This window comes from Petaurus breviceps, unplaced genomic scaffold (genome assembly GCF_028583685.1).
Source record: "Petaurus breviceps papuanus isolate PSGF00001 unplaced genomic scaffold, PetGlider_PUasm1.0 176, whole genome shotgun sequence".
NCBI lineage: Eukaryota > Metazoa > Chordata > Mammalia > Diprotodontia > Petauridae > Petaurus > Petaurus breviceps.
In genome coordinates this window covers 8,665,896-8,679,885 of record NW_027185771.1, presented here as the reverse complement: position 1 = coordinate 8,679,885, position 13,990 = coordinate 8,665,896, and the positions used below count along the sequence as shown (strand labels likewise).

General features: G+C 45.5%; 1 protein-coding gene across 1 annotated transcript in view; it reads left to right on the top strand.

Annotated features, from left to right (window-relative positions):
- Window positions 1-720: 720 nt before the first annotated feature.
- JPH3 (junctophilin 3) overlaps window positions 721-13,990 on the top strand; it is a 198,321-nt gene continuing 185,051 nt past the window's right edge. The window contains exon 1 of the mRNA XM_069085594.1: window positions 721-1,973. Within this exon, the coding sequence (XP_068941695.1) occupies window positions 1,592-1,973 (382 nt within the window). The 5' untranslated portion in view covers window positions 721-1,591. The remainder of the gene's footprint in view (window positions 1,974-13,990) is intronic.

Genomic DNA, 13,990 nt, shown 5'->3' with positions numbered 1-13,990 from the left:
TGAAGACAAAAAAGATGGATTGCTTGGTGTTCGAAGCCACCTGTAATATTCGAACTAGGAATCATTCATTGACTGGCAGTCCAGCCAGCCGTTCCTGGGAGGCAAATAAGTCTATAGGAGCTGAACTAAAGGGAATTTAAGGGATATGTTGGAAGTCTTCTCGTCTCTTTTTTATGTAGGAAGTTCCGCCCACTATGCTGAGACTTTTAGCCTGTCCTTTTATGCATGGTGCTGAAAGCAAACCCGATGGCCTGTTTGTCTGAGATCATCCTCTAGTCTCCGAGGCCCAGGTGGAGAGATCTCGCTTCTGGGAGGCGCCTGTCTTAGTTCCTGTCTCTTTAAATTCAAGTGGAGAGAAAGGGAGCTGAGAGCACTTTGAATCTGGTTCTCTCTAGGGGCAGGATTTTCATAAATTTCGGGAGAAGAGGGCCCGACAGAAAATGGGGACCCCCCTCTTCCCTGATAGAGCTTGCTATCCATCCGTCCTGAATCTCCAGCACGCCAGAGCAGAGCCCGGGGTGCCGGAGCGCATCCATCCCAGCTAGAGGAGCGGGAACTGTAGGCAGGCAGGCCACGCGTGAGCTTTGCAGCTGGGGCTAGGCTAGGCGAGGCGAGGCGGGGCGGGGCGGGGCGGGGCGGAGCGGGGCTGGGGGGGGGGGGGGGTGGCGGGAGAAGGAGGTAGCTCCCACACTCGCTGTCTTGTAGGGTGAGGGGCGTGAGTGTCCGTGTGTGCCCGTGTGTGTTTGTGTGCGCGCGCCCGTGTGCCAATGGGACTGCGTGTGCGTGTGTGCGCCCTCGCGGGAGTGTGAGTGCGTGAGAGCGCGCGGCGGGCAGGCGGGCGGGCAGAGGGAGAGACACCCAGCCACCGACTGCTGCATTGCTGCTGAGCCACGACTCGCTCAGCCCCCAATATGCGGCCGCTGCTGCCGCTGCCACCACCGCCGCCGCCGCCGCCGCTGCTGCCGCTGAGGGGCCCGCGATCTGGTGGAGATCAGCAGCAGAGCGGCGGCTGCAGGTGGAGAGCAGCGCGGTGGGCTTGAGCCGGGTCGGGCTCTCTTCTCCCTCCCCTCCCCTTCTTCCCCTCCCCCCCCCCTCCCCCCCCCCCCCCCCCCCCCGCTCCCCGGCCCCCCCGCCCGCCTGTCCGCCAGCCGTGGGTCCGCGCCAGGGATTGGCATCGGCTTCTCCCCGACCCTTATTTATGATGCTTTTTTCCTTGGGTGCTCTGCCTGTGATGGTTTTTAGGCGGAGCCGTTTGCACCAAAAACTGTAGCAACTGCTCCCCCTTCTCTCCCCCTCCCCCCATCCCTTCCCTTCCCCTTCCCTCCTCCCCTCCGATACTGGATCAACAGCAGAAGAGGGACTGGTCGGGATCCGCGCAGATAGACAATGAATAATCGCAAGAAATTGACTTGAATTCCCCCGAAGCCGGCGCCGCCGCAGCTGAAGACTGCTCTCTTTTTTCTTTTTTTCTTCTATTTTCTTCTTTAAAGACAGAGGAAACACAAACAAACAATTTGCTTCTTGTACCTTGTTCCTTTCCCCCCCTTTTTCTTTTTCACCTTTTGGGGGATTTGCAAACCGAATTACATGCATGTCCAGTGGGGGTAGGTTTAATTTTGATGATGGAGGGTCCTACTGTGGAGGCTGGGAGGACGGCAAAGCGCACGGCCATGGGATCTGCACTGGCCCCAAGGGCCAAGGAGAATACACCGGCTCCTGGAGTCACGGCTTCGAGGTGCTGGGGGTCTACACCTGGCCCAGCGGCAACACGTACCAGGGCACCTGGGCGCAGGGCAAGCGTCATGGCATCGGCCTGGAGAGCAAGGGGAAGTGGCTGTACAAGGGAGAGTGGACTCACGGCTTTAAGGGACGCTACGGGGTCCGGGAGTGTACCGGCAACGGGGCCAAGTACGAAGGCACCTGGAGCAATGGATTACAGGACGGCTATGGGACGGAGACCTACTCGGATGGAGGTGGGTGCTGCGCCAGCCCGGAGTGCTCGAGGAGTGGGAGGGAGGTGGGTGAGAAGGGAGGCGGGAGTGTAGCTCTCTGAACAGTCAGGAGACTTCTCCATGTCTCTTGCCTCTGATTCGTTTTGTTTTACTGTGTTTTTTTGGATTCTTGTTGCTAGTTGGGCTGCCGGTGCCCGCTGCCTTGGCGGCAGTGCTGTAGAGGCCCAAAGATAGCCCAGGGAGGCTCCTGGCCCTCTGGCCACAGGTTGCTTGCTCCATATGTTCAGTGGGGGTGCAGTGCGGTGGTGGTGCCTGGTGCCCCTCTCGGACTGGGTCCAGGAAGCCAAGGGGAGGGGGGTGGTTTTCACCTCGTGGTTTAGAATTGATCAGAGGGGCAGAGATGCCGGTGTTCACTGCACCATCATAAACTAAAAGGCAAAGTGTCAGTCTAAGAGGAGGGTGGAGAGGGCCTTAGGGGAGAACTACCCGGCCTGGGGTTTTGTCTTGTGCTCTCTCAAGTTAGGGGGCCTACTGGTGGGTCACTCTGGCAGCTGAGAGGCAGTGCTGGGGCCCTTGGTTCTTTCCTTTCTCCACCAGCCTCCTCATCCCTTTGTAATAGGCTCCCTGGTTTCAGGCCCTGAGCTTAGCATCCCAATATCTGGGCTCAGGGATTGGATTCTTGGTTTCATGTGCTTCCAAGGGCCCTTCCCAATTTGGCATCTAACCTGAAAAAATGCCACTGAAAAATTTAGAATGCTGTAGTGGAGGTGGGGGGGAGGGAAGGTAGCAACCCCAGAAAATAACCCAGGCCAATAAACTTCTAGGGGGTTGGACCTAGGCTAATACTGTCAGACCAGGCAGCCCCTGAGGCCCATCTGTTTCTTGGATGCTACTGGAGCTCTGATTGAAGTACTTGCATTAATTTTCACTAGGAGTTTAGGGAATCTTTTCTTGCTCTTATTTCTAAGACGCTACCAGTGAGGATCAGTTCTAAGATCGGACCACTACCAAGTGGCATAGATTCAAGGCTGTTGATGGCTGTTGGTGTCTTTGATACTGCGTACACTCCTTGCACATCTCATGCCCTGCTACTCTTCATATTCTCCATAAGTAACATCCCAGGTGTACTGTGTGTTGACCGTTTGGGACTGGAATTGAGTTTCCAACCCCCTGTCTTAGTTTTGAGTTAAGGTGAGGTACAGGTAGTGGTTTGGTGGAAGCAGCATGTTTATTTTTTAGGCAGGAGAAGAGTAAGTGCAGTGATTTTATGTTTCTTCCTTGAAGGAATGGGGGTGGATCAGGGCAGCACATTTAGATTTTCTGCTTTGGTCCCTTTTGTTTTGGCCACATGAAAAATGCTTTCAACACCTGCTTGACAGTCACATATACAGAGGTGAGGTAGGGCTGGGAAGTGATGATTATTTTGGCTTATGCAACCAAAAGGAAGGGTTCATTATTAAACAAAGAGGAGGAGTCTGGTGCACTTAATTATATAATTCTCCTGCCTATCAAAACCCTGCCAAACCCTAATCACAGACCTTGCTTTTGGGGGTGGGCTTTTTTTTTTTTTTAAAACAAAGATGGGCCAAGCTATGCCCCAGTGGTGGGATTCTGAGGGCAAAGGAGCTGGGTTGTGGATTGCAGAAGCTTCCCCCAGTTCCTGGGCTCTGTGTGTGTGGTGTGTGTGTGTGGGTGATGGGGCTTCAGCAGCAGATGTATGTGGACGGGGGAAGCAGGCAGCTTGCACTTTCCAGCTGGCATGTACCCTGTGCAGAGGGAGGAGCACCCACGGGGCACTAACTCGAGAGCTCTGCAGGGACCCTTCCCCCCAACAGAAAGCTTAGGAGTGAACAGAGGCAAGAGGCCGGAAGTTCCCAATAGGCTTCGAGAAAAGCTAACCTCCTCCTTAACTCTTTGTGGGTCAGCTTTAGATGTGAGGTGAGGGAGAGAGGGATAGATTGGGTAAAGATTCAGATCTCTTGTTTTAGTGAGAATCTCCAGAGTCTATCGAGATAAATGATGTAGGCCCAGTAGCAAAGCATCATGTCCAGATAACCCATAAGTAGGGGAAGAGAGGGAGGGTTTTGTGGGTAGCTTCTATCTATCCTTTTAGGAAAACTAACCCCAGTATAAATGACTGGTCTCTGTTTGGCACATGCTGGTCAGGAAGTTTGGGGTTCAAAGTGTTAACACGAGAGATGTTTCTTTCCTGTGGGATCTCATAGGATTTATTGCTCACACATTACCCAAAGCCCTACATAGCTGACCTGGATGTAGCTGAGCCTAGCTCAGGGAGTGGGTTAATGGTTTTCACTATAAATTCTAAGGCAGGAAAGTATAAGAAAGAACCACGGAACATGGAGTCAAGAAGACTTAGGTTTGAATCCCAACTCTACCACTTACTAGCTATGTGAACTTGGGCAAATTATTTCTACCTCTGGGCCTCAGTTTTCCTTCCTGCAAAATGGAGTGATTGGACAAAATGATTGCTAAGGTTCTTTAACAGTTCTCACAATCCATGAGCCTTGGCTCTTTTCAGTTCTGTCCAATAAGAGAAGAAGTAGTTGCTAGGGCACCTGGTCTGGGCAGCTTTTTTTTTTCCAGTTTGGTTCTGTTGTGTGCACCTCCTTGGACTCTACCCTGGAATAATAACCTCCAGATGTGTGGATCACTCAGCCTAAGAATGTAATTACCCCTCTCTCATTAGGAAAGAGGTGTCTATTGAAAATTATCTGCCAGTAAGTAATGTACCAATGCTATCAACTCCATCTCTAAGGGAGACTAGGAGAATCATGGGATCACAGTTAGCCAGAAAGGTGAACTTCCTGTCTAAGGTAAACAGTGGTCCCTTGAACATTTCACTAATCAACTAGTGCTAAGTGATGGCTCAGGCCCGGCAGAGTTTGGAAAGCATCATCCTAATGAATTAATGGTTTTGAAACTAATCCTGCTTTTCCTTGCATATTAGTTGGAACATCAGGAAAGCTTCAACTCCAGCCCTGTTTTGAGTGCTGACTTGGGGAAACAGTATTTTTCATAAATAATGCACAAATGGCTCATATCCTCTGCATTTAGATGGAATCTGTATGGAATCCATTTAAAGTGGAGACTTTTTGACCAGGCTTTTCTCCAGTCTCACTCCTTCCCAGGCAGTGACACTCATTCTTTATTGATGTGAGATGAGGTTCACTTGTAGACCATAACCAGGACCTGCCAGAGGCCCCACAGAAACACACAGGGCTTGGTACACACACCACTCACATGAATTGCTTAGAAATAGAAACAGGTCCTTTATATCACTGCCCATATGTGGAACCACCCAGGAAAAGCTCTCCTTTCCCCAAACTTGGTCATCTTTTAAGGTCCCTTCTATTTCCAATAGGCCTGGATTCTGTAATTCTTCCCCATACCCTCTTTTGTGTAAACAAACTCCTCTTTTTTTATTCTCCCCTTTCCTTCCCTTTTCTCTCTTCTCTTCTCACCTTTTCTCTCCTCTCCTCTTCTTTTCCTCTCCTCTCCTCTCTTTCTTCTTTCCCTCTCCTCTTATCTTCTCTCCTCCTCTTTCCTTTTCTCTCCTCTTCTTTCCCTTTCCCTCTCCTTTCTTTTCTTCTTACCTTTTCTCTCCTCTCCTCTTCTCTCCCTCTCCTTTCCTCCCTCTTTTCTTACCCCTTCCTCTCTCTCCTCTCTTCTTCTCTCCTCTCCTCCCTCTCTTCTTTTTTCCCTTTCCTTCTCCTTTCTTCTTCTGTTCTCTCCTGTCCTCACCTGTCCCCCCTTCTTTCCTTTTCCCTCTCCTCTTCTTTTTTGTCTTCTTTTCTCCCCTCCTCTCTTCCTCCTCCTCTCATCTTTCTCCCCTTTCTTTTCCCTCCTCTCTCTTTTTCATTCCTCTTCTCTTTGTCACTGTCGCTCCCCTTATACACATACCTTTCACAGAAATACTGACTTTTCTCCATCCAGTTGACCTCTACACCCTTCTCCTAAGGTAAATAGTTCCTCCTCAATGCATTGCACATAGGAATCCATCCCTCAGACCCAAAGTCACCCCCTACAAATAAACTCACCCACACCCTGAAAAATGAGTCATCACACACACACACACACACACACACACTCACTCACACACTCCTTCTCCCCCTCCTCCTCCACACATACCCGCATACATATCTCTCTAATACACACATTCTATACACAGGCCCAGATTACTCATCCCACACACATCACACACACCCACAGTCAAAATTCAGATACGCTTCAGGCACATGTGCACATGGGTGTGTGTGGTGCGTGTTTGAACCTATGTGCATAGACACACACACATACACACACACACACACACACCTGGCCCCCAGAGATATTTTCACCCCGTTAGCTGAAGCACAGACACAGGACCTTCCATGCAGGCATTAAGCCTTGTCCATTTCTGAAATATGTACATGAAGACATGTGGCTCCTGCAAACCACTTTCACCTAACATATACCCCCTTTCCTTTAGAGCCATACATAGTCTTTTTCTCACCTCCACCTGTTAAAGCTCACCCTTTAAAGCCAACTCAAGTGCCATCACATCCAGTTAAGATTTCTTTGATCTCTCAAGTCAGTAATAGTCTCTTCTTTCTCAAATATTCCATAGAATTTTGCTTGTACCTTTCATGTGGATTTAATGTAATATTTTGAATTATAGTTATTTCTGTCTTTCATATCACTCTGCTTGGCTGTACTCTCCATGAGGGATAAAGCCTAAGCTGGTAGTGTCTAGCATAGAGCTCTGAGCACAGCAGGAACTGAATTTATGTTTGTTGAATAAATACAGATACAGTGTCCTTGAAGAGCCTCAAGTTACTAATGAAATTATGTGATTTTTTTTTAAGCAATTGGGGTTAAGTAACTTGCTCAAGGTTACACGGCCAGGTGTTTCTGGGTGGGTGCTAAGTGTCTGAGCCCGGGATTCGATCTCCAGGTCTTCTCAACACTGGAGCCGGTGCTCTTACTTGCTGTGCTACCTGGCCGCCCCGAAATTATGTGATTTGACTTCATTTAAAATTAATGTTTGAACTGTTAATGTACTCTAAAGAAATCATACCATAGCTCCTTGGAAATAGAGTAGCAAAAAATTTGAAACATTGGGGAAAATATTCATGTCATGGTAAATAGGTTGCATTTTTCGAAGTCTAGTGTCTGGAAGGAGGGAGGTGATAGTCACACTATGTACACCGAACTGGTCAGATCTTATGTGTAGTGTTGTTTTTAGTTTGGGTGCCATGGTTTAAGAGAGACCTTGATGGGCAAGGGAGAGGTCTAGAGGAGGGTGACAGGGAGTCTGTTAAATTAAATCATGTTCTATGGGGGATCTGTTGAAGGAAATGGTGGTATCTCACCTACAAAAATAAGACTTAGGGAAGACATGATTGCTCTCTTCAGGTGTTTGACAAAGTAGATTTTTATGCTTGGTCTCAAAGGAGAGAATTAGGACTTGTGGGTGGAAGTTAATTGGGAGGCTCAATATAAAGCAGAACTTCTTAACAATTAGAGATGCCTCAAAATGAGCCACCTTGTTAGTGATTCCTCTAGCACTTGAGATATTTGAGCGGAGGCTAGGTAGCTATGTGTGAGGGATGCTTTGTTTGGGTAGGGAGTGGACCAGATACAATAATTGTTTTTTGGTCCTTTCAGTCATGTCCAACTCTTCTGTTACCCCATTTGGAGTTTTATTAGTAAAGATACTGGAATGGTTTGTTGTTTTCTTTTCCAGTTTATTTTACAGATGAGGAAATTGAGGCAAACAGGGTCAGAGACTTGCTCAGGATCACACAGCTAGTATCTGAGGCCAGATTTGAATCTTCCTGACTTCAGACCTGGTTCTATTCACTTCACCACCTAGCTACCTAGATACAATAATACAATATATTAAACATTTATTAAGCATCTATCATATGTCAGGCACAGTGCTAAGTACTGGGGGTCCAAATATTATAAAGTCTCTGCCTTCAAAGAGCTTGCAGTCTAATGTAGGAGGGGGAAGTAAACACACAAAAGGGAAGGAGAGGAGAAAAAATGCAGATGACTTCTTAAGTCTCTTTCATATTTGATCTGATTTATATTTTTAAAAATCAAAATACCCAGTTTCTGAAGGAACAAATCAAATAGTGTAGACACTGCCTATAAGAGATCATTTTAGAAAAAGAAAAGAAGGAAATGCCCACAATCAAGGATAAAGGTAAGTACTGGACGATTACCTTTCAGCTGCTTTTAAAGAAAACAAAGAAAGAAAAAGTCAGATGAAAGTGAAAGGAAAAGAAACCAAGAGTATCTACCTTTTAGTTGCCAATTAAAGCTGAAAAAGCACTGTTTTTAAAAAACACCCTTCACCCCAACTCAACTCTAGAGCTGTTTGCCAGCCTTTACATTAGGAAGTCTCAGGCACCTGGGTAAAGTATACAGAAAATCAGCATCCTCTTAAAAGAGCTTACCCATTCAAGGAGTGACTAACTCTGATGTTAACAATTAACGTATCTAACCCTGGGAAAAGCATAACTCAATCTTTACCCTCACTAGGGAGACCAAGCTAGAGAGGTGAAAGGTTTTTTTGGGGGGGAGGTAACCTGGAAACATTTAGGAATAATGACAAAAAAGTATTATTTTCCTATCCCTGGGAACCTTTTGGTTTCTTAACTAAAATAATAGAAAAATTATGTTCCTTTGTCAATTTCTCTACTCCCCTTGCCCCAGTGGGATCTGTCAGCTCAAGTGACAAGAAAGATTGAGAAAGGAACATATTTTATTTTCCACTTTACACCTGTAAGTAATACAAACATACCATAGTAATTTGATGAGTAAAAAAATTCTATATGATGGCAGATATAGCGATCATGAGGGCAGGAGACTTTTCTTTTTTGCTTTTGTATCCTCCATGGCCTGAAATAGTACCTTAACACAACAGATACTTAATCAGATGTTTCAGTTCAGTTGAATGAAAGGGAGTAGGTGGTGTACTTGACGAAGTAGAGAGAACTCTGGAGCTGGAGTCAGGACATCGGATCAAATTTCAGCTCTGTCACTCACTACCCATGTGACTTTCCCTTCCCTGGACCTCAGTTTCTTTCTCTGAAAAACAACTGGATTAGACCAGCCAATTTCTAAGATCTCTTGCAGCTTTAAATTCCATGAACAAATAGGATAGAGTACTGGGTCTGGAGTTGGGAAGACTCCTGCCTCAGACACTTACTAGTTGTGTGTCACTGGGAAAGTAACTTAACCACTGCCTGCCTCAGTTTCCTCATCTGTGAAATGGGATAATAATAGCATCTACCACCTTAAAGTGCTATATAAATCCTAGATCTTATGTCTCTAAATAAGCAAAGTGGCCTTAGGTCTATAAAGAGGAGTGTAAAAATAAATATCACGTGTACTTTATTTCCCCCAATCATTTCCTTTCCTCACAAACATCTCCAAATTGATATTTCCAGGGGTTAAGAATTTTCAGAGCTAAATCCCTAAGGCTAACTCTTTTCATTGCTAAGATTCTGATGGCAACATATTGATGTTGCTTGGTCTCTTCAGGACCTTGGAGAGTGCTCATCAGCTTTCCCCCAGTTTTTCTATGCACTAAGGTTGCTTCTTTTTGTTGACCTTATGGCCCAAGTCCTCAGACCTCTTAGGGTCATCTCTTAAAGCTAAACAAAGAAATTACAGGGTTAATAGCTTAGATGTCTGGAGCTAATGAGACTTTACTACTACAAGAAACTTTATTGCTTATTTCCTTTTATTCATCACTATTGGTTCTAGCATTGTGCCAGGACAGTGGAAAGGATCACACAGGGAAAGAGTGTTTTAGCAGTGGGTCCAAGTAATCTTATCAGGATTCATGGATGTTTCTTTGAAGTGTGAAATTGATCTCTTCCTTTGGGTATGTGTGTTCATTTACCATTGGACTTACAGTAGGATTTGTGAGTGTGTAACTGAAAGTCAGCAGTGTACTGATTGATTTTATCCATAGCAACCAACAGGATGGAGTATTCACCATAGCCTTTCCAAACCAGAATTAATTGATTAATTGTTACTATAAATAATATTAATAGTAGGAATTGTTAACCCTGTGTGCCACTCTGTCCTATAGCTTACCTTCCCCATGAGGACTCTGTTACTTAAACTGATGCTAAGAGGAAAGGAAGAGGAAAATTTCCTTAATGTTTCCCTAATCAGATCAGCAGCATCTACAAAACAGAATTCTTTTAAAGCATCATGTTGTGATTTCCTGATCATGGATTCTGTTTAGTTGCTAATTGTTGCCTCTTCCTCTTGAATGAGTCTTTGTTGAGTTTTTGCATGGGCAAGGTGTATTTTTCTAAATGATGTTGATAATATAGTAAGAATGATATAACTAATATTTGGGAAGTGTTTTTGCTTTTTCTTTGTATGCTCAGCACTTGGTACAAGGCCTGGCATATAGTAAGCACTTAATAAATGCTTATTGATTGATTGATAGTACCCAATTTGGCCTTCAGAATAACCATACAAAATAGTTTAAGTATTATGCTCCCCATTTTATAGATGAGGAAATGGAGGCCCACTGACATGAAGTGATTCATTTATAGTTATGTGACTGGTAAATGAAGGAGCTGGCACTTGAACTTAGTCCCTGAATTTGCTGCCCTCTCCACTATAACCCTCTGCCTCTGACAAACTAATGTCCAAGATGATGTTTGGAGGCATTTCCTGTGGATGCAGTTATCTACACCTTCCCTGATTCCTATTGGCAGTGAAAGTGAATCCTAGCCATGCTTTTGATTGAAAATATGAAATAGAAAAAAAGAGAATAGAATGATGGAAGGGAAAAGTTAGGTGATTGCTAACTATTAACTGCAGGGTTCTCCCTAGGATTGGAATTTCAAAACTCAAGTTTGTTCACATGCCTTGTTTGGAAAATGACTTGTATGCTACAAAATACTTGAGTCCCTTCAAAGGACAGAAAATAACAAATGGACAGGAAAGCCCATTCAGGTTCCTTCTAGGTTTTTTTTGTCTTGCTGTTACCTTATGTTGTATTTTTTTTGAGGGGGGAGGGCAGGGCAATTGGGGTTAAGTGACTCGCCCAAGGTCACATGGCTAGTAAGTGTTAAGTGTCTGAGGTCAGATTTGAACTCAGGTCCTCCTGACTCCAGGGCAGGTGCTCTATTCACTGTGCCGCCTAGCCGCCCCCTTATCTTGTCTTTTTTTTACCTTGATGAGTGGACTTATCACCCATTCAGTAAGCATAGACGAGTGTTCCACTCTGGTCTAGGTGCTGGGGGGAGACATGCGCACACATAAACCAAAAGACATGGTGGCTGCCTTTACAGAGTTTACAGTCTTGTAGGGGAGCAGCCCAGATGTTGACAGGGAAGGGAAGGGAAGGGAAGGGACAAGGGCCTGTTATTTGCCAGGCCCTGGGCTAAGAGCTTCACACATAAATGTGCTCTTTACACATATTCTCATTTGACCCTCCCTACAACCTCGGGAGACAGGTATTCTTAAGATCCTCGTAGACAGAAGTTATGTGACTTGCCTAGTTTTGCACAGCTGGTAAATATTTGAGGCTGAATTTGAACCTAGTGTCTGAGGCTAAATTTGAATTTTCTGACTCCAGGTTAGAGGACAGAGAGGTCACTATAGCCTAGGGTGGATCAAAGAAGACTTCCTGGAAGGTAGACCTGAGGCTCGACCTCAAAGAACAAACAAGGACTTAGCCAGGTAGAAAGGGAGAGAGAGGGAAGGGTAACAGCTTGAGCGAAGATGCAGATTTGAATATACCAGGTGTGCTGAGGGGATAAGTGAGCGGCACAGTATGGGTGGAGCGGAGGGTCTGGGTAGGGGGAGGAGTGGAAGACAAGGCTGGGGATGAAGTTGGAGACCAAACCATGCCTCTCCCTCACTTCTCTGATGCCTTTCCTCTAACAACCTCTCGTGGGAGAGTGCTCATTTCCCAAGAGGCTTAAGTGCCCACTAAAGAAGAAAAACTACCCAGGAAGCTCTCTGGTGTTTGATAATAATTACTTCTTGCTCGTTAGGCTCTAGTCAGTAGCTACTTTAATGGGCTAGAGTTAGGGATCATTTTACAGACAGAGAGAAGCGCATCTTTGGGCTAAAAGGAAGTTAGAATCGACACAATCCATTTTGTTCTTTTTGAGAGGGAGGGAAGTATAGCCAGAACAGTATTAGGGAAAGCAGAAATAGAGGAAGGGGGGGGGGGTGGTCAGAGGATTCCCTCTCTTTGCTCATGGCCCTGCCAACATCTAACTTCACTGCTTGCAAATTGTGGAAATAGATCACCTTGTGGGTTCATCTCTTTGTGGATTATCTACAGCAAAGTTAAAATCCCAGGCTCTATTTCCTTACCCATTGTGACTAGTGTGTCTGTTGGGTGGGGGGGTTAATGTGTGTATTTGTGTGTTTATGTGTGTGTTTGCAAGAAATGCAAATTAATTTAAATATAGATTTAAGAAAAACACGTGTAGGAAATAAATTTACTGAAAAAAATACCTCTTCAGATGCCTTCAAAATTTTAGCATGAATAGTTTTTTAATCAGAATAGAATGGTTATAACTGGTGAAATATCTTAGAACAGAGAATGCCAGGACTGGAAGAGATTTTGGAATGTAGAATAGCAGAGTTGGAAAGTCCTTTGGAACGACCTTAGAACAGAGATTATCAGAGCTACAAGGGACCTTACAACATAGAAAGATAGGGTTGGAAGGGTTAGAAAATTGATTATCAGGGCTAGAAGAGACCTTAGAACACAGAATGTCAGAGTTGGAAGGGACCCTTAGAACATTGATTGTCAGAGCTGGAAGAGATTTTTGAACATAGGATTCCTGAACTGGAGGGGACTTTGGGACAGAGAATGTTGGAATTGGAAAGAACCCTGAACAGGGAATATCTGGGCTGGGAAGGACCTCAAAGAACATCTAGTTCAATCCCATCATTCAATAGAAGAGGAAACTGAGACCCAGAATAGAAAAATGGCTTACCTAGGTCACACAGAAAATAGTGGCAGAGTTGAACCTTGAACGCAGGTCTCCTGACTCTTGGTCTGGTGTTCTTTCCTCTTGACCATGACTACACCTGCTATTTAGGTTATCCATGGCACTGGTCCCCTGGAGTGATGTGAACAAACATCTGAGTTTGTGTGTTATTTTGTGACTTGACTGTTGCAGGGTACCCTTGGGAGTAAATCCATTAGTTGCCCACTAGAGAATGGAGCGTATTTATAGCAGAGGTCAGTGTTCTGGGGTGGTTTGAACAATCCATAGTGAGCCAGCCAGAAGTACCTGCTGAGTGCTCACAGGTGCAGAGCGTTGGCTAGAGTCTGAGCAAAGAACAGAAGGTGCTTACAGTCCAAAACACTGACTGGTAATGTGCGTTAGCACTGAGGCCTAGGCTGGGACTCAGGAGACCTCAGCGCTATTTCTGGCACCATCATAGAGTCTCCAAGTGTCTTTGCACCTGCTTTTTGGACCCTGTCAACTTCAGTTTCCTCATCTGTGAAAGGGGTTGGATGGAGCTTTCCAGGGCAAGACTGGGAGGTTAATGAGATCACCTGCCTTCGAAGTAAGTTAGGAAAAAAGTTGTTAGCATTTCCTCTTAGCAGAGATGATGCACTATGGAAGTTTTGCTGCATTTTGGGCCCAAAGTTTCAAGGAGAATACATTTCTTTCTAAACTTGTAGTGCTTGAGAATTTTGGGGATGCTCTGGTTTTGAGAGAAGCCACAGCATAGTGGAAAGAATGTACCTGGGGTCAGGAATCCTGCATTCAAATTCTGGCTCCAACTGTGTGGACATGAGTGGGCAAGCCATTTTACATCTCTGAGCCTCATTTTCCTCATCATCAAAATGGGTATAGGGGCAGCTAGGTGGCATAGCAGATAGAGTGCAGGCCTGAAGTCAGGAAGATCTGAGTTCAAATTCAGAATTTCCTAGCTGTGTGACCCTAGGCAAGTTACTTAACCCTGTTTGCCTCAGTTTCCTCATCTGTCAGATGAGCTGAAGAAGGTAATGGCAAACTACT